Genomic DNA, 19,448 nt, shown 5'->3' on the forward strand with positions numbered 1-19,448 from the left:
ATGCCTCTCCAGTTCGATTTTGCAACTCTTCTCAGTTCTCTCTTTTCCGTGTTCTGCTTCTGCTTCCGCTTTCGATTTCACCATTGCTGCGTCCGCCACTTTGCCTCTGCTTCTGCTGTTCTCGCTTTAAGGTGCTAATTTTGAGTTTTCTTTGATATTTATTTACTTGTTTGTGGCAACTACTTAGCTTTTAATTTCTATTGAGATCAATGAATTGTAGTTGTTGCGCTAAAACATTCTTAATACAAATATGAAAGTTGTATTGTATTAAATATCTAAAGTCGTCTTCTTCATTCTTAAGGTAGCTAAACGGTTTCAGGCAATACTGATAATCATAGAGTGGAGAATTGTGTTTTGTGAAGTATCATCAGTTTTTATGTTAAGAGGATATGTTGTATGCAACGAGGTATGCAATCCTTAAACTCCATCGCTTTCTTCTGCCATCATCGAACTTACTTGCTTTTATGCCATATGCCCACCGTACAAGGCTATGTCTTCTTCATTCACAGCCGCTTCCATCACGAGACGCTTACAAATTTGATAATGTTGAAGATGCTGTAGCTTTATTTAATTGCAAGGTTGATATGCATCCGCAGCCATCGATTGTGGAATTGACCAAAATCTTGGGAACGATTGTAAAGATGAAGTATTATGCCACGGCTATTCATCTTTATACCCATATGGAGTCAAAGGGCATCCTACCATTTAGTGTTACTTTGAACATCATGATCAATTGTTATGGCCATGCAGGTCAGATGGGTTTTGCACTCTCGGTAATGAGCAAGTTTGTTAAGTGGGGTTTTAAGCCAAGTGCTGTAACTTTTACTACACTAATGAAGGGGTTGTGTCTTAATGGTAAGATTTTGGATGCACTCTACATTTATGGTAAAATAGTTGCAAAAGGATTTTGGTTTGATGAAGTTATGTACGGAACCTTAATCAATGGATTGTGCAAGTCTGGAGAAACAAGAGTTGCTCTTCAAAGGCTTTGGAAAATGGAGGGTCAGTTTGTTAAGCCGAATCTTGTAATGTACAATATTGTTGTTGATGGTTTGTGCAAAGATGGACTTTTGAATGATGCACTGGATTTATATTTTAATATGCTTGGTCGAGGAATTTCCCCTGATATTGTTACTTACACTTCATTAATATATGGTTTTTGTCATGCGGGCCAATGGAAAGAAGCTGGATTATTGCTGAATGTGATTTTTGTTAAAGACATCAGCCTAGATGTGTATACCTTTAACATAATAATTGATGCATTATGCAAAGAAGAGATGCTATTACAAGCCCACGATTTGTGCGATGTGATGATTCTTAGGGGCCAACAACCAAACATTATTACTTACACAATTTTGATGAATGGATATTGTTTGAACAATAAAGTTGATGAGGCAAGAAACTTATTTGATATGGTAATTGAAAGGGGTGTTGTGCCTGATGTTTGGAGTTATAACATCTTGATTAAAGGTTATTGCAAGATTAACAGAGTGGATGAGGCCAGAAATTTGATGAAAGATATGTTTCGTAAGAACATAGTTCCAAACATTGTAACTTACAATACTCTAGTTGATGGCTTGTGCAAAGCTGGTAGAATCTCGTCTGCAAGGGAGATTGTTAATGAAATGCATTATTGTGGTCAACCATTCCCTAATGTAACCACTTATAATATCATTTTAGATTTCGTGTGCAAAAACCAGCATCTTGATGAGGCAATTAGATTATTTAAAAGTCTCATCTTTGAAAGACGTTTTGTTCCAAATGTTTGGAGTTACAATATCTTGATTAGTGGTTATTGCAAGAATAAAAGATTAGATGGAGCCATGAATCTTTTACAAGATATGTTCAAGAATTTGGATCCAAATATTGAAACTTACAATATATTGTTACACGCGTTATGCGACAGACAGCAACTTGGCAAGGTAGTTATACTATTAAACCAAATTATTGATGATGATATTTGTCCTAATTTGTACACATACAAAATACTTGTACATGGTTTATAGAACTCTGGAAGAGTAAAAGAATGCACAGAAGATTTTTCAATCATTTTTTCATCAGAGAAAATCATGCAGATGTCAAAAACATAATCGATCATCTTTGTAAAAGTGGATCATCAGAATAGGGAAGCCCTTGATTTTACAATGGGAAGACAATTAAAACCTCTAGTGCTGTCACTTCTACAGAAAAGAAAAACGATGAGGCACAAATTTTTCTGGAAATGATCATTAGATGCATGGCAAGCAATAAGGTCAGTTGTTTTAATTTCCAAGTTGATTTCTGAAGTGACCTACATGGTTTGAAAATGCTTTTTCTTTGGGCCTTAGGTATTGGACTAGCTTTTTCAATTGCGTAGTTAGTTCTAAGTTGGAAAATGTTTTGATTTCTAAGTTGGTTTCTGAAGTAACCTACATAGGCATTTTAATTAGATTATTTTCAACATACAAAAAAGCATTCTTACTGTTAAAAGATAAACTTGCAGATACCTAGGGATTGGAAAAGTGGCGGCATATAGTTCTTTCGACCACAACATTTTTGTTGAGGAGGCAGTGATGGAGACTTTACCTGGTGAGTCCACAATTGAGTAGTTAGTTTTTTTTTTCTTCATTAAACTTGTTCCATTTCTCATTGTTTGGTGATAATGCCAGTGGTTTGGTTACTTCAATTTTGTCTGATGTACCAGGCATAACAAAGTACTCTGATTCATCCTTTATGCTTTCCCTCACATCATTGGTGCGCAAACTGAGTACACAAGAGACAGAAACAACTTACTTCGGCAAAAGAAATCCCAGGAATGCTGATTTTGTTGGCAATGTGGATTGTATGTGGCAAACATGTATCAGAAACTATGTAGCTCGGCAGCGGCACCAACTCTTCGAAAACCTTCTCCACCGGTTCCCACAAAAATGCTTGTTGCGTTCAACAAATTAACGGCATTGCCAAGTGAAGGTAACATATAAAAATTCTCACACCCTTCTAGCAAACCAGCCTCTTGATGTGGAAATTGATGCTGAATTAATTGAATCTGATAACCAGAATCATTGTAACGAGCAAAGGTTTGGGGTTTATGTGATTCTTGGTGCATTTTGTGGGGTTGTGATTACCATGACAACAACATTCTGCTGAAGCAGTATTTTTTGCAATGTCCATCACTCGGATCATGTGACCTTGTGCCTCTAAAAGGAACCCAACGAAATGGAGTTGTGATGTTATGGAATCCATTTTTGTTTTGGTTGATATCGTAACTAGATTTAGTCCATTGAATTTGGGTGGGTTTAATTCGTTTACTTGTGTGACATCTATAACTAACATTCCTTTCTTGGTATGTGTGTCTGCTTTGTTGTTCACCACACTTTATCAATTTATAATTATAAAGATGGCTAGCAAAATAGTAAAACTACATCCACAAGCTTCGTTGGTGAGACACGTGTTTCTTATGTTATTACAATTCTGTCCTACATATACATTGTTATTTACAACCTCTGTCCTTTTTGTATCTTTCTTTTAACCCATTTGAAGCTGAAAAGGTGAGGGAACTACTTATTTCTGGAATTCTCTCCTGCAATGTTTTGAACTGTTGCAAGGTCCCTTTTTGTCTACTGGATCGAAGGCAGAGGTGGCTTCAGCAATCCCCAAATCACTCTTTCGAGTTCAAATGCTGCTTTGTGATTGGTTTCGTGGTATAAACATGGGATTGCCGAGTAATTATCTTGTAGGTAATTGTTCTAATTTTTGGTTAATAGGATGAAGGGAAGAAGTTTCAGCAATTTTGAGCGCGGATCTTTAAAAATATTTCGAATTTCAATCCTTTTGAATCTTTCTCTTTTTTAACTTTCCTCACCATCACTCTCATAATCACTCTCTCTTCCCCTGAAACCCTTGCCCTTTTTCACTCATCTCTTTTTGTTTTTGGTTCCCCTTTCTCTCTTCTTTGATCTCATTTGATTAGAGATGGAAATTATCATTAGACTCTTCCCAATTTGTAGGTCAGAGTGATTCCGGAGCAAGATACTATCCCAGAAGAGGTTGCAACCACCGACTAAGAGGGATTTACAGCGACGAGGGTCATACTGAAAAGCCAACCGATGTGGACGGTGGAAAAAGTCAGGAACAGATCTGAGATCGACGTTAGTCTCCTGCTAACAGGAAATGATGGTGAGTCTTCTTCTATACGACACATTCATCACTTTCTCCTTTTACCCCTTTTGTTTTTTAGTTTTTTCCACGGTTTTAGTGGATTGTAATGTGAATTTTGTGTTGAAATGTGAAACTGTGTTGTGCATTTCTTTGGTTCAAGTCAGGTTTACCTTTCCGAAGCAGTGCGAGCTGAGTCATTTTGAGCATACTTTCCAATATTGGTAAGTGGTAACTAAGAGCTTTGTTACACTCTTCTGCTTCTGTAAGAAAAATTAAGGGGGGGGATATAGAAGGATCTATGTAAAATATTGGCTTGAGAAAAAAATATTTATTTATTTATTATTATTATTATTTGCAGGTTTTATAAGATGAATTGAATTGTTCAGAATGTAATATTAGACTAGGATTTGTTTGCTTTAACGGATAAGGAAATAAATGAAATTATTTAACTTGAGTGAAATGGTGTTGTTCAAATTCAAACAATGAAATGGAGCAAAATCATTTAAAAGGACTAGCTCTATTCAAACACAAAATCATTTAAAATGACTAGCTCCTATGGAATTTGAAACACAGTGTTGATTCGCTGTTTTCCTGTTTCTGTGATTCTTTTATTAGTCTTTCTGCCTCTCTCTTTTTTTTTTTTATGTTCTCATTATTTTCCTTATCTTCCCTTTTAGTGTTTTGATAAACCCCAATTAAATTTTGTTAAGAATATGTTTTAAACTTAAGTTCAATTTCTAATTGGTTTCGTTGAGATGATTACTACTACTCATACTTGAATTTAATACGTTTTGTATTGCTTTGTGATACATTCCATTATTACAAATGCACAATCACCAGGACAAATTCACTTTCATTGTGAAGGGGACTCTTTTTACAAATCTTTCAGCTTATTTTACGAAATGGGAGAATAGGAGTTGAGGGATGACAAGGAAAAATTCCGAGTAAGTTAATGATGAGAGGGGGAAGAAGAAAGGGGCTGTGCTTTATGTTATAAGTGAAAATTCCTCCAAGAGTATATGAAATATTTGCATAAAGAGAATTGGTTAAATACCCTTCTGAGGAACTTTGTCCTAACTTAATTTTGTATTTTTGTTTGCCAAAGTTTTGAAAATAATAATTTCAAGGATGTTTCAGGTTCATAATGATGATGAGGTAAGGGCATTGTTCATGCTGCTCTCCAACCCAAGCAATTGGTACACTCACATTTTATCAATACCCATCTTTCATTTCTCTCTAATTTTTATAAATTTGGTTTCAATTCTTATTTTTATGATGTCGGATACCCTCAAAGTTGGCAGCTTTTTCCTTTTTGCATTTTGCTCACCAACTGTTTGTAATTATGTTTCTTTTGTCAGTGTGTTCAGAACTTCAGATAGTGAAGGAGACATGGGGGTTTCAAGTGGGAGACATGCAAGGCACTATACCCGTTACACTTGGGCTCTCAAGACAGCATTCTTTCCTCAGGTAAGTTTGAATTTAAATATTTGTAAATGATCAAAGTATTTGGTGGTCTGCCGTGAGTTTAAAATCTTGCTATGGATTAATTTCACTTTTTTTTTTAATTCTTTCCTTATTTTGATTAATAATTTCTTTTCAATGTTTTAGCTTTATATGTCAAATCAGAAATTTATTTAATTTATTTATTTGTTTTTTTTTACCTTAAGATATTTTTCTAATTTTCACTTAGTTCTTTTGTATGTGGAGTCTCCCTCCTTTTGCAGTATGATGATAATTCTCCCCCTTTTAGTTATTTGAGTAACATTATGATGAATTTATGATAATTTAGTCCTTGAAATTTCTGTGTGGATTTCATATTGGGGTATGTTGGTTAAAGTGGATTACCTGCTAGAAGAGAATGCAAGATACAAGAGGCTGCAACAACAGACATGCATCTATATTTATATATCTATGTAAACATACATGCATATATTATATTGTTACTCATTTAGATCAAGTTTTTGTTCTTCGCACTTTAATTACAAGTGATTTTGTTTGTTTATGTTTGCTTTAATAGTCATCTTACTATCTCTTTTGCGAATCACTTTTTAACACTGTTGATTCGTTGCTTTTCTGTTTCTGTGATTCTTTTATTAGTCTTTCTGCCCCTCTCTTTTTTTTTGTATGTTCTCATTATTTTCCTTATCTTCCCTTTTAGTGATTTGATAAACCCCAATTAAATTTTGCTAAGAATATGTTTTAAACTTAAGTTCAATTTCTAATTGGTTTCGTTGAGACGATTACTACTTCTCATACTTGAATTTTACGTTTTGTATTGCTTTGTGATACATTCCATTATCACAAATGCACAATCACCAGGACAAATTCACTTTCATTGTTGAAGGGGACTCCTTACAAATCTTTCAGCTTATTTTACGAAATGGGAAAATAGGAGTTAAGGGCTGACAAGGAAAAATTCCGAGTAAGTTAATGATGAGAGGGGGGAAGAAGAAAGGGACTGTGCTTTCTGTTATAAGTGAAAATTCCTCCAAGAGTATATGAAATATTTGCATAAAGAGAATTGGTTAAATACCCTTCTGAGGAACTTTGTCCTAACTTAATTTTGTATTTTTGTTTGCCGAAGTTTTGAAAATAATAATTCCAAGGATGTTTCAGGTTCATAATGATGATGAGGTAAGGGCGTTGTTCATGCTGCTCTCCAACTCAAGCAATTGGTACACTCACATTTTATCAATACCCATCTTTCATTTCTCTCTAATTTTTATAAATTTGGTTTCAATTCTTATTTTTATGATGTCGGATACCCTCAAAGTTGGCAGCTTTTTCCTTTTTGCATTTTGCTCACCAACTGTTTGTAATTTTGTTTCTTTTGTCAGTGTGTTCAGAACTTCAGATAGTGAAGGAGACATGGGGGTTTCAAGTGGGAGACATGCAAGGCACTATACCCGTTACACTTGGGTTCTCGAGACAGCATTCTTTCCTCAGGTAAGTTTGAATTTAAATATTTCAAAATGATCAAAGTATTTGGTGGTCTGCCGGGAGTTTAAAATCTTGCTATGGATTAATTTCACTTTTTTTTAATTCTTTCCTTATTTTGATTAATAATTTCTTTTCAATGTTTTAGCTTTATCACAAATGCACAATCACCAGGACAAATTCACTTTCATTGTTGAAGGGGACTCTTTACAAATCTTTCAGCTTATTTTACGAAATGGGAAAATAGGAGTTGAGGGCTGACAAGGAAAAATTCCGAGTAAGTTAATGATGAGAGGGGGGAAGAAGAAAGGGACTGTGCTTTCTGTTATAAGTGAAAATTCCTCCAAAAGTATATGAAATATTTGCATAAAGAGAATTGGTTAAATACCCTTCTGAGGAACTTTGTCCTAACTTAATTTTGTATTTTTGTTTGCCGAAGTTTTGAAAATAATAATTCCAAGGATGTTTCAGGTTCATAATGATGATGAGGTAAGGGCGTTGTTCATGCTGCTCTCCAACTCAAGCAATTGGTACACTCACATTTTATCAATACCCATCTTTCATTTCTCTCTAATTTTTATAAATTTGGTTTCAATTCTTATTTTTATGATGTCGGATACCCTCAAAGTTGGCAGCTTTTTCCTTTTTGCATTTTGCTCACCAACTGTTTGTAATTTTGTTTCTTTTGTCAGTGTGTTCAGAACTTCAGATAGTGAAGGAGACATGGGGGTTTCAAGTGGGAGACATGCAAGGCACTATACCCGTTACACTTGGGCTCTCGAGACAGCATTCTTTCCTCAGGTAAGTTTGAATTTAAATATTTCAAAATGATCAAAGTATTTGGTGGTCTGCCGGGAGTTTAAAATCTTGCTATGGATTAATTTCACTTTTTTTTTAATTCTTTCCTTATTTTGATTAATAATTTCTTTTCAATGTTTTAGCTTTATATGTCAAATCAGAAATTTATTTAATTTATTTATTTGTTTTTTTAACTTAAGATATTTTTCTAATTTTCACTTTTCTTAGTTCTTTTGTATGTGGAGTCTCCCTCCTTTTGCAGTATGATGATAATTCTCCTCCTTTTAGTTATTTGAGTAACATCATGATGAATTTATGATAATTTAGTTCTTGAAATTTCTGTGTGGATTTCATATTGTGGTATGTTGGTTAAAGTGGATTACCTGCTAGAAGAGAATGCAAGATACAAGAGGCTGCAACAACAGACATGCATCTACATTTATATATCTATGTAAACATACATGCATATATTATATTGTTACTCATTTAGATCAAGTTTTTGTTCTTCGCACTTTAATTACAAGTGATTTTGTTTGTTTATGTTTGCTTTAATAGTCATACTACTATCTCTTTTGCGAATCACTTTTTAGAAAATGTTTTACTAAAGTGATGTTGCAATTGTGTCATCATTGTTGCAGCTTTGTGAACTCGTGTGAATCAACAAAAAGAAGAAGAGTACCCTGTACCAAACATTTATGGCATCGTTTTGAATATGTATCTAGATTCTTAGTCGGCGTGCCATTTATTACTGCTGCAATGCAATTGATGATTGAAAAAAAAAAAAACAGAAAAAAATAAGATCATATTTTAGTTAATCCATAAGCTCAAGAAACGTAATATAGGAATGTAAGAAAAGTTTTGTGCAGGGTAATGCTGTTTGTTTGTTTTAACTATTATTAAAAATCAAATGAAATGTTGTGGTATTTTTTCTTTTTCTTCTTTCATTGTTTTTAAGGTGTTCATTTTATTTGGCCAAAGAAAGATGGTTTCTCTGTCAACCAACTAATTCAATTTTCATGCTTAAAGTTTCTCTTTTTATATAGATGATGCGATTTGCTGTTTTATTGTTGTGATTAGTTCCATCAATACCAATAATGAAATGTTTTATTGTTTTGATTAGTTCCTCAATACCAATAATAAAAATTTGTATGTTTTATGCCTTATTTATAGCGTTATCTTGCATAAGTGTTTGCCTTTCAATATCAGCATCCTATCATCACATATGTTAAAATTTGGGTATGTTCCTCTTACTTCGTGCAAAAATGTTCACTTATATTTTGGAGTACCTATGATCTTCTTGAGGTTGTACAAAATGATAAAATGTATGACAACGAATGAAATGAAGTAAATTAAGCATTCTAGGAATTTCAAGCATAACTATTAGATATCACATGATGAATATACCATTTTAGGAGGAAAAAAATGATGGGAGTATGTCAATGTGTGTTTGATATAGTGTTTCAATATGTCCAAATAATTTTAAAATATAATAAAGGAAACCCAATCACCCAAATACTTTCTAATTAACTTAAATTTAACTCAAAAGTTTGGGACTTCTCTCTAAACAAGTATTTATGTTGTATTAATATATTAATTTTAGCGCTAAGTGCATGTTCTAACTAGCTATATATCTTAGTATATTAATGTCTTAAATTTATAGACGAGCTCTGATTTTTGAATGAAAAATTGCCCTCAACTTTTGTTGTTTAAATCCTGATTTCAAAAAGGAAGATCATGTTCAAATTGTATACTTTTATTTTTTATAACTGAGAATATGAATATGAAATACAGCTGAATTTGAAAGCAACTTAGTGATAAATATGGTGAAATGCATTGTGTTTTTAACTATTTAATATTGAGTTACATGTACTGCACGAATGGTATACAATTGTATTTGAAATTGATAAATGGTAAAATATACCATGGCTTTTCTTTCTTTTCTTTAAAGTTGAGTTTTTCTAAAAAAAAATACCATAAATTTAGCCATTGTATGATATTTATGCAAAATCAAATGGGCCGCAAATAGCAGCAAATATGCTTCTAAAGCAAAAAATTTAACTGTTTTAAAATGCTTAAAATGCTTATATTGTAATGTAGTAACTAATTACTGAAGTGATAAAATAATTGACAAGAAACTCTTATTTCGATTATGAATTTATAAATGCATGTGGTGATTTTACTGCATTAATAAAATCTATCATGAAAGTTATTTTGCTATATCTGTTGAGTAGTCTTTTGTAACACCTCAAGTTTTTTAAACATTTTACATTTACCCTCTAATTTTATCAAAATACCTAAACTATCCTTTACCCCTTTTCTAAACCCTAGCCCTCTCCTAACACACACCCCCTGCTGAGAATGAAAGAAAGAAAAAGAGCGAGGGAAAATAGAGAGGGAGAAGAAAGGAAGAAGAGGGGGAGAAGGAGGTGACACCGGTGAGGCTGGACGCCGCCGTCACTAGCGCAGAGAAAAAGGAAGAGACGCACGAGAGAGATGAGACTGAGATCGCAGACCTTCCATGGAGAAAGAGAAAAGCGCGCGACGGAGAAGAAGGAGGGAGTCCTGTCGTTGTCGCGGTGTCCGTAGCCGCCGCTGCCGTTGATCGAGACTGTCGCCGTCCCGGTTGAGGTCATCGTCGTCGCCAAACAGGGCAGAGGAGGGGCGCGAACGGGAAAGAGAAAGGGGAGCTCTGCTGGAGCTCATCGCCGAAATGCTGCTGCCTTCCACCACCACGACATAGACCCTGCCTTCTGTTCTTCCACTGCCTCCGTTGCAGGTGGAAAAGGTCACCGGAGAAGGAATTGTCCTGCTCTGCTTCTGTTTTAGCTTTTCATTGGTTGTCGGAGTCTCTAGGGCCATGAATGTTGCCGCCGGAGTCATCAGAATTGTTGCTGCCAAGAGTCACCACTACTATACCTTTACATTGGTAAAACAAACCCCATTCTGCTTGTACTTGACATCTCTTTCTATTCCTGTTCCGCTTTTATCTACCTTGCTATCTCGCTCCATTTTCGTGCCCTTTTTTCTTGATTAATTTGCTTTTGCTATTGTTTGTTACGGGCTAGAAGTGGTAGCGATGCTGCTGCTGTTGCCGAGATTACATCTGTAACGTAGTCGTTGCTGCTGTTTGAATTGAAGTTGCTGCCACTGACTCGGTCCAAATTCTACGTCCTTTTGTTCTATTCTATTCCAACCTTTCTCACATTTTAATTCGACACTCCGGGTTTGGTCTCTTCGGTCCCTTAGGACTAAGTTGTGAGTAGACTTTACATTTATAACAGTTAATTTTCTTTTTGATTCATGCTATTTTGAGTTTCTATTTATATTTATAAAACTATTGTTGAAGAACTTTGATTTGATTAGAATAATTGATTTATTATAGTTGAAAAAAAATATTTTTATAAAGCTCATATCTTAGAAATTTTACATGAGACTATATATATGTTTGATGAAGTTTTATATTATTTTGGAACATTTGATTTTACTCGAATATATACTTTTGAAGCATTGAAGTATTTATTAGTACTTACTGACTTTGAAATTGTGAAATGTGTTTGAAATTACTTATGATCGAAGAAGTTATGATTAGAAAATATTTTTTTATGAGAAAATATTATTTGATTTGATTCAATACCGTATATATTTGAAAGATCGAAGATTTATTATCTTTGAATTTATATGTTTTGAATTGGTTTGGGAGGCTCGTATTAGAAAACCGTAGTTAACGACGGTTATGACGTTAACTTAGATGCATCTAACTCAGACCCCAGCAAGCTGGGGTGTTGCTAGCCTAACGTGTAGGCCACACGTTAGATCTGTTATTCTGTTAGGACACACGAGAGGAAAGGGCTACCCATTGAGGTGGAGCCGCCCAAGTGTGGACTTTTGATTTGATTTCTGTATGAGAACTCCCTTATTGATTCACTTATTATGATTAATTACTATTTTCTAATTAAAAATTACTTTAATAATAATGTTTATATGGTCTCATGTGGATTATAAATGTATTGTCTAGTCACTGAGTTGCAAAACTCATTCCGTTTTTCTAAAAATAATTTTCAGGAATAAATACTTAAATATGTGATCCCTTCTATTCAAGAATTATGATCTGCAATGGGTATCTGTCCCTTGTTGAGTTCCTAGACGTTGTATGCTCCATATGTCACAGGCAGGATTCAACTACTCTTAATTATTTTAATTTTTGTTAAAAATGTATAACTATTTATTTTAGAACTTGTAAATTATTCAAAATCTTTGTAACCTTTTTATTTAATTTATCTTTGAGTCTGATAGGCTTGTTAGGAAACTGTTTTCTGAGCGTCGGTCATGGTTCATTTTGGGCCGTGACATCTTTTTTTTGAATTATCTGATGGGTGAAATGATACTTGCTCCACTAAATATAATCACCATTCTAGAAAAAGGAATTCATATTAACATAAGAATTTATATTAACATATTTTTTCCTTGCTTATTTATGTTGATTTTTAATATTATTTATATTTTTTTATACAGAGAACACTAGAAAGAGGTATACTGGCAGAACAACCTTTTATCCAAATTCCCATGCTGTCTCTAATAATACATCCAAAGCCAGCTAATTGCTCATTTTAAAAAACGCTTGCATCGCAGTTCACTTTACAGACATTCATTGGAGGTGGTTCCCAGTTATATTTCAAAGAAGAAGGAATAATATGTTTTTGGTTGATAATATGTTCCCACTTTGGATTTACGACTTAGTAAAATATTTTTGATAAATAGTAAACGAGAAAAATTGGACGACAAAAAAAAAATTAAAAGGGAAATAACCAGTTCGGTTAAGTCAGCAGTGGTTGTTTGGTTAGAGAAAAAGGATGAAGTTAAACGATTAAATAGTAAAATTTTGTTACAGAAAGAATAAATTAGAAAAAAACTTTGCTACATTTTGGGGTGAGAGTGGCACGAATGTGAATGTAAGAGATGATATTAATTTAGTAAGATTAGTTTTTTATGTTTTTTTTTATATCCTTTTTTATTGATATCATTGTTGAGTTTTTATTTGTTGTTTTTGTTTGATGGACAAGCTAAGGGAGAAGGATAGCTTCTTTTTTATAAATTTCTTTTTTAAGTGTTAGTTATTTAACCCAATATGTTAAGTCTATGACTTCGTCCCTAATAAAATCACTGTGATTGATGGAATCATCTATAAAAAAAAAGGTTAACATTGTTAAATTTCATATATTTCTTGATTTCACGTTTTATTAATATTTGTCATGCTAATAAGTGCGACTTAGTTTTATTCTTGAAATTGTAATATGCTTGATGACATATTAAAAAAGTATATTAATAAATTAATATTTTACTAAAAATACTTACCATTTTTTTTAAAGTTTTACGGCAGAATAAGAATTTATCTTTATTATTATGTAAAAGTTAATACAAATTTTTTTTACATTAAATTTAAGTCATGTTTTTTTCTAATGATGTCATCTTATTAATTTTGATTACTTGACAAAATTTAAAAATTAACCAATTAACTTTTAGTCAAATATTTATTCCCAAGATATTTGTCAACAAAAAATGTTAAAATTCAACCTCTATTGCAACAAATAAAATAAATAATACTATAAAAAAATTATTTACTCAAAATATTCATTTATATTATTTATTGATTATAGGAACTAACTTCACCAACACTAATATCATGATATCTAAATGATATACCAATTAAAAGATTAAGGAGAAAGAAAAGTAAACGAATCCAAGAAAAAGATAAACAAAAAAAGACAATAGAAAATGCATATATGTCAACAATTCAAAAAGAACATATCTTAACAAGAATATATGATAGAAAGAAAAAAAGAAACAACTTTAACAATAACTAAAAATGAAAAAAAAGGATAAATATTATATAAAAAAACTAAGTCTATTAATTAAAATAAATACAAAAAACTTTTGTGTCCCGCGCATCACGTGGGTCTTACTCTAGTTAATATATAATAGGAGAGTAGTAGGAGGTTCTTTATTCAACAAATGGCGCATCCGGTGCTTGACAAGGGCTAGCTTTCATTGTATGACACGTGTAGCTTATCAAAACATCAAAACAGCAATGTAAAAATTGAATTTTGAAATTTGAAACTCAGCGGGAATTTTTCCAAAAAGAATAGCTGCTGGATCCACCGATGAAGAAATTCATTGGAAAGAGGGGAGAGGAAAAAAATGGAAGAAGAAAAGTAGTAGAGGGAGACCCGAAGCGGGGGAGGGAGCTCCTCTGCTGCCACAACTGCCTGCTATTCGCCATGGTTACTGCCGGATAGAAAACCCTAAAGAGTTAAGTATTTCATCTTCACACCAGTGGATTTTAGAATTTACGTATCACATTTATGCCTTTGATTTTTATTTTGAACTGTTTTGACCACTTCAAGAATGTTGGAATGCTTTTTCTCGATGCCATCTCTGATGCCGTCTTCATCTGGGTTCTCTATGTTGGAAAAAGTTACTATTCTCAATTCCTGTCTCTTGATTATAGTGTTGGATTGTGATTACAACTATTCTTATCTCTTGATTTACTTTTAGCACTATGTAGGGGAATGAAATAATGAACACTTAAATTTTTTAAATGGGTTTATGATGATTTGAGTTACATCCCAGATAGGTATTGTTATTTTCAAATGGTTTTATAGTTGCCTATTTTATTTTCTTCTAACATTAATCCTCATGGTTTTTCTCATGAATTGGAAAAGGGATTCAAGGCCTGTTTGCTGTGATATCAGTCTTTAATAAATTAATCTTCTCTTAGATATGAGTGTTTCATCTACTATAATACTATGTAAGGCTCTGAATTAACATATATATAGTGAAAATGAAATTGTGATTGAATCAGAGTAAAAGAGCTTTGGTTATGAGAATATTGAATATTATTAACGGAGGAGGAACCCATAGAAAAGAGTAGGAAAAAATCATTTGTATATATTCAGTTTCATTATACTGTATCCCGATGATAAGGATGCTGAGGTTGCTAGCAGCGTTGCTGGAGGCAGTGCTCCTGCTGTAGTCATGGCGGTTAAGGATAGTATGGACAGAGGATGATAAAGTCAGTTCCTTATGAACATAAAAGAGGTGTTGAATTTGTTAGTTTTATTTTCATTTTTTTAGTTTTTTATTTTGCTTTTGTGAATTGTGCAATTGATTGATTTTTATGATTGCACCTTTTGTTTGGTTTATGCTAATGATTTGAAGTATGCATATTGAGTTTCAGCATGATCTACATGGTCATGACTTGATCATATGCTCAATGCTCATAACTAATAAGTTGCTTTCAGCTTAGCGCATGCTATCAATTATTGTTTATTTGTTTGCAAACTTAAGCTATGAACCAAACTATGCCTAAGTTGAATTAATCATCATGTTATTAACATGTTCTGATCAGTTTTGCTCAGGCTTTTGTGAATACTCAAAAGCAAAAACAATTTTGAATCTATGGAGAGCAATCTTTTTCATAGTTCCGATACCCAAATGCAGTTATTATTCTTCATTCTATGACCATTTAATATATTCTAATGTCTATATATGTATGTAGGCTGATTTTGGCATCATTAACAAGAGCAAGGTCCTACAATTTCATGGATCAGCCGCATGCTACTCTTTATTATTCTCAAAGACAATGAAAGGTGACATTTTGATTGGGGAAGCCTTAGGAGTATCAGAAACTGCACAAGGGTAAGCTTTCATCCCTCCTACTTATCACAAATTCCTTATATATACCTCATTTTTTGTTGATGTGTTTGGTTGTGGGGAAAAAAGATCAAATAGAATTTTTTTATCCTATCTATAATTTCACTTAAGGCATTCTTATTTGTCACTTTGTTTAGATAATTTTAAATATTTTGTTATTCAGGTAACTTCTTCATGTTTCTATCATGAATAAAATGATACCAAAATGGTGTTTCTATTTTATATGTGTAGTGGTTCTTGATTAACCTGAATTTTCTCCTGAATAAATTTGTTGGGTTTTGTTATTGTGCTACTGTTTGTGCTGCTCTGGACTTAAATATTCATGGTCTCCCAACTCTATTTATATATTTTTTGAAAGTTTATATAATTTTGCTTTGGAAAAAGGCCTTTTGTGATTTTTTATTAATTTTGCTTTGAAAGTTTATATAATTTCGCGCTTCATTATGAAAAAACGTTACATCTTCAACACGAAACCAATGCACCAAAACACTCATTCGCTTCGAATCTCTCTGAACATCACTAAAACTTCAATCACGTTCTTTGCGAAAACCACTACTACAAAGGAATTGGAAGAAGATTTCGCAAGCAAGAACCAGAAACAACGAAAACTGCAATAAAGACTACCAAACGTATGAGAAAACTACTGTTCATTCAAAATCTTGCAATGTCGCGTTTCGCCTACTTGCATTTTAGTTTTACTAGTTTGATTTGCTTCGTTTAGTAGATTGAACTATTGTGAATGATTTTTACAGTATAATTAGGGCCCGGAATGAAATTTGTTGTTATTTTCGTTCAATTCAGTGGATAGTGTAACTAGGGCTTTAAGATATACGTGCTTGTTCTTATTGGTGTGGATAGTTTAACTAGAGCTTTGTTACTATCTTCAGTACTTCTTTTGCATGGAAGAATACTATTCTTGTTGATTGAAAGTTGATCATCATTTTTAACCACATGAACGTTTTTCGGTTCGGTGGCCTTTGTGATTTTGGTTTTGTGCATGAACGTTTTTCAATTTGGTGCCTTTGTGATTTTGGTTCTCTGCATGAAAGATTTTCAGTTCGGTGACATTCTAATTAACTTGACTAAGATATACATACTTGTGCTTGTTGATGTATTGAATAAGTTTTGTTTAGGACAATTGAAATTAGAGACAACTCTTTCACTTTGATAACCCATACTACTGTAAAATTATCTCATTATATTGGATAGATTTCAGCACGAATGGTGGTTGACCTTGATATATAAAGAAAGATATCAAGTTTCAGTAAGAGTTTGCAAATGTCATTTTGAAAGAACACCTAATTCATGAAATTTGAAAAACTTTTCTCTTGGAAGATGTTGATTTGATTAAGATATACATGCTTGTTCTTATTTGTGTGGATAGTTTAACTAGAGCTTTGAAAATGATTGTTACTATCTTCAGTACTTCTTTTTCATGGAAGAATACTATTCTTTTGATTGAAAGTTGATCATCACTTATTAACCACATCAACGTTTTTCGGTTCGGTGGCCTTTGTGATTTTGGTTCTGTGCATGAACATTTTTTAGTTCGGTGGTCTTTGTAATTTTGGTTTTGTGCATGAAAGATTTTCAGTTCGGTGGCATTCTAATTAACTTGATTAAGATATACATGCTTGTGCTTGTTGATGTATTGAATAAGTTTTGTTTAGGACAATTGAAATTAGAGACAACTTTTTCACTTTGATAAGCCATACTACTGTAAAATTATCTCATCATATTGGATAGATTTCAGCACGAATGGTAGTTGATCTTGATATATAAAGAAAGATAAGTTTCAGTAAGAGTTTGCAAATCTTATTTTGAAAGAACACCTAATTCATGAAATTTGAAAAACTTTTGTTTTGGAAGATGTTGATTTGATTAAGATATACATGCTTGTTCTTATTTGTGTGGATAGTTTAAGTAGAGCTTTGAAAATGATTGTTACTATCTTCAGTACTTCTTTTGCATGGAGGAATAGTATTCTTGTTGGTTGAAAGTTGATGATCATTTATTAACCACCTGAACGTTTTTCGATTCGGTGGCTGGTATGTGAAATCATGATCACTCAGATTTGTATTTTGTAAAATTGTTCGTTCGTTCTTTCCCTGGCAATGGCGTCAAACAGGTGCACAGAACCATGGTCCAAACGTAACTTCACAACTTCGCATAACTAACCAGCAAGTGCACTGGGTCGTCCAAGTAATAAACCTTACGTGAGTAAGGGTCGATCCCACGGAGATTGTTGGTTTGAAGCAAGCTATGGTCACCTTGTAAATCTCAGTCAGGCGGATATCAAAAGGTTATGGAGTTTTCGAATAATAATAAATAAAAGCAAAGGATAGAAACACTTATGTAATTCATTGGTGAGAATTTCAAATAAGCGTATAGAGATGCAACGTTCCTCTGAACCTCTGCTTTCCTGCTGTCTTCATCCAATCAGTCTTACTCCTTTCCATGGCTGGCTTTATGTAATGTATCACCATTGTCAATGGCTACTTTTGATCATCTCTCGGGAAAATGGTCCTATGCCCTGTCACGGCACGGCTAATCGTCTGGAGGCATCACCGTTGTTAATGGTTACATCCTATCCTCTCTGGAAAATGGTCCTATGCACTGTCACTGCATGGCTAATCGTCTGGAGGTTCTCGATCATACTGGAATAGGATCCATTGATCCTTTTGCGTCTGTCACTACGCCCAGCACTTGCGAGTTTGAAGCTCGTCACAGTCATTCAATCACTGAATCCTACTCGGAATACCACAGACAAGGTTTAAACTTTCCGGATTCTCATGAATGCCGCCATCAATCTAGCTTATACTACAAAGATGCTAATAACTCGGACTCGGTCCCCTGTATTAGATATCCAAGAGATATTCATTCTGCCTTGTTTGCATGTAGAACAGAAGTGGTTGTCAGGCACGCGTTCATAAGTGAGAATGATGATGAGCGTCACATAATCATCACCTTCATCATGTTCTTGGGTGCGAATGATTATCTTAGAAGCGGAATAAGTCGAATTGAATAGAAAAATAGTAGTACTTTGCATTAATCTTTGAGGAACAGCAGAGCTCCACACCTTAATCTATGGAGTGTAGAAACTCTACCGTTGAAAATACATAAGTGAAAGGTTCAGGCATGGCCGAGAGGCCACCCCTCACAAACGTGATCAATAGATCATAAAACAATCCAAAAGATGATCCAAAGATGTCTAATACAATAGTAAAAGGTCCTATATATACTAGACTAGTCACTAGGGTTTACAGAAGTAAGTAATTGATGCATAAATCCACTTCCGGGGCCCACTTGGTGTGTGCTTGGGCTGAGCTTGAATGTTACACGTGCAGAGGTCATTCTTGGAGTTGAACGCCAGCTTTTGTGCCAGTTTGGGCGTTGAACTCCACTTTGCAACTTGTTTCTGGCGCTGGACGCCAGAATTGGGCAGAGAGCTGGTGTTGAATGCCAGTTTGCATCGTCTAAACTCGGGAAAAGTATGGACTATTATATATTTCTGGAAAGCCTTGGATGTCTACTTTCCAACGCAATTAGAAGCGCGCCATTTTGAGTTCTGTAGCTCCAGAAAATCCACTTTGAGTGCAGGCAGAGAGCTGGCCAGTTTGCATCGTCTAAACTCGGGAAAAGTATGGACTATTATATATTTCTGGAAAGCCTTGGATGTCTACTTTCCAACCTTTCCAACGCCGCACCATTTGGACTCCTGTAGCTCCAGAAAATCTACTTTGAGTGCAGAGAGGTTCAGAATCCAACAGCATTTACAGTCCTTCTTCAGCCTCTGAATCTGATTTTTGCTCAAGTCCCTCAATTTCAGCCAGAAATTACTTGAAATCACAGAAAAACACACAAAC

General features: G+C 33.9%; 1 protein-coding gene and 2 long non-coding RNA genes across 32 annotated transcripts in view; all 3 read left to right on the forward strand.

Annotated features, from left to right (window-relative positions):
- The window catches only part of LOC107612883, a 10,870-nt gene extending 2,062 nt beyond the window's left edge, over positions 1-8,808 (forward strand). The window contains exons 2-15 of one of the 29 annotated variants that reach the window (XM_021108913.1): positions 13-131; positions 302-406; positions 2,076-2,251; positions 2,483-2,568; positions 2,649-3,716; positions 3,987-4,155; positions 4,274-4,358; positions 5,275-5,292; positions 5,496-5,604; positions 6,754-6,812; positions 6,975-7,083; positions 7,546-7,604; positions 7,767-7,875; positions 8,511-8,808. In XM_021108913.1, coding sequence (XP_020964572.1) covers positions 4,086-4,155; positions 4,274-4,358; positions 5,275-5,292; positions 5,496-5,604; positions 6,754-6,812; positions 6,975-7,083; positions 7,546-7,604; positions 7,767-7,875; positions 8,511-8,528 — 636 coding nt within the window. In that variant the 5' untranslated portion in view covers positions 13-131; positions 302-406; positions 2,076-2,251; ... (1 more) ...; positions 2,649-3,716; positions 3,987-4,085 and the 3' untranslated portion in view covers positions 8,529-8,808. The other 28 variants (XM_021108924.1, XM_021108914.1, XM_021108919.1 and 25 more) reach the window with 28 other exon arrangements.
- LOC110265721 lies at positions 14,145-14,381 on the forward strand. Its single transcript, XR_002351967.1, has 2 exons — positions 14,145-14,178; positions 14,274-14,381. It is a non-coding gene; the product is annotated as an uncharacterized LOC110265721 (long non-coding RNA).
- Positions 14,559-19,448, forward strand: part of LOC110265720 — an 18,475-nt gene continuing 13,585 nt past the window's right edge. Inside the window, exons 1-2 of one of the 2 annotated variants that reach the window (XR_002351966.1) lie at positions 14,559-14,967; positions 15,428-15,567. This is a non-coding gene — a long non-coding RNA (uncharacterized LOC110265720). Of the gene's footprint in view, positions 14,968-15,427; positions 15,644-19,448 lie in introns of those variants that run through there. The other variant, XR_002351965.1, reaches the window with a different exon arrangement.

The sequence above is a fragment of the Arachis ipaensis genome, chromosome B08 (genome assembly GCF_000816755.2).
Source record: "Arachis ipaensis cultivar K30076 chromosome B08, Araip1.1, whole genome shotgun sequence".
NCBI lineage: Eukaryota > Viridiplantae > Streptophyta > Magnoliopsida > Fabales > Fabaceae > Arachis > Arachis ipaensis.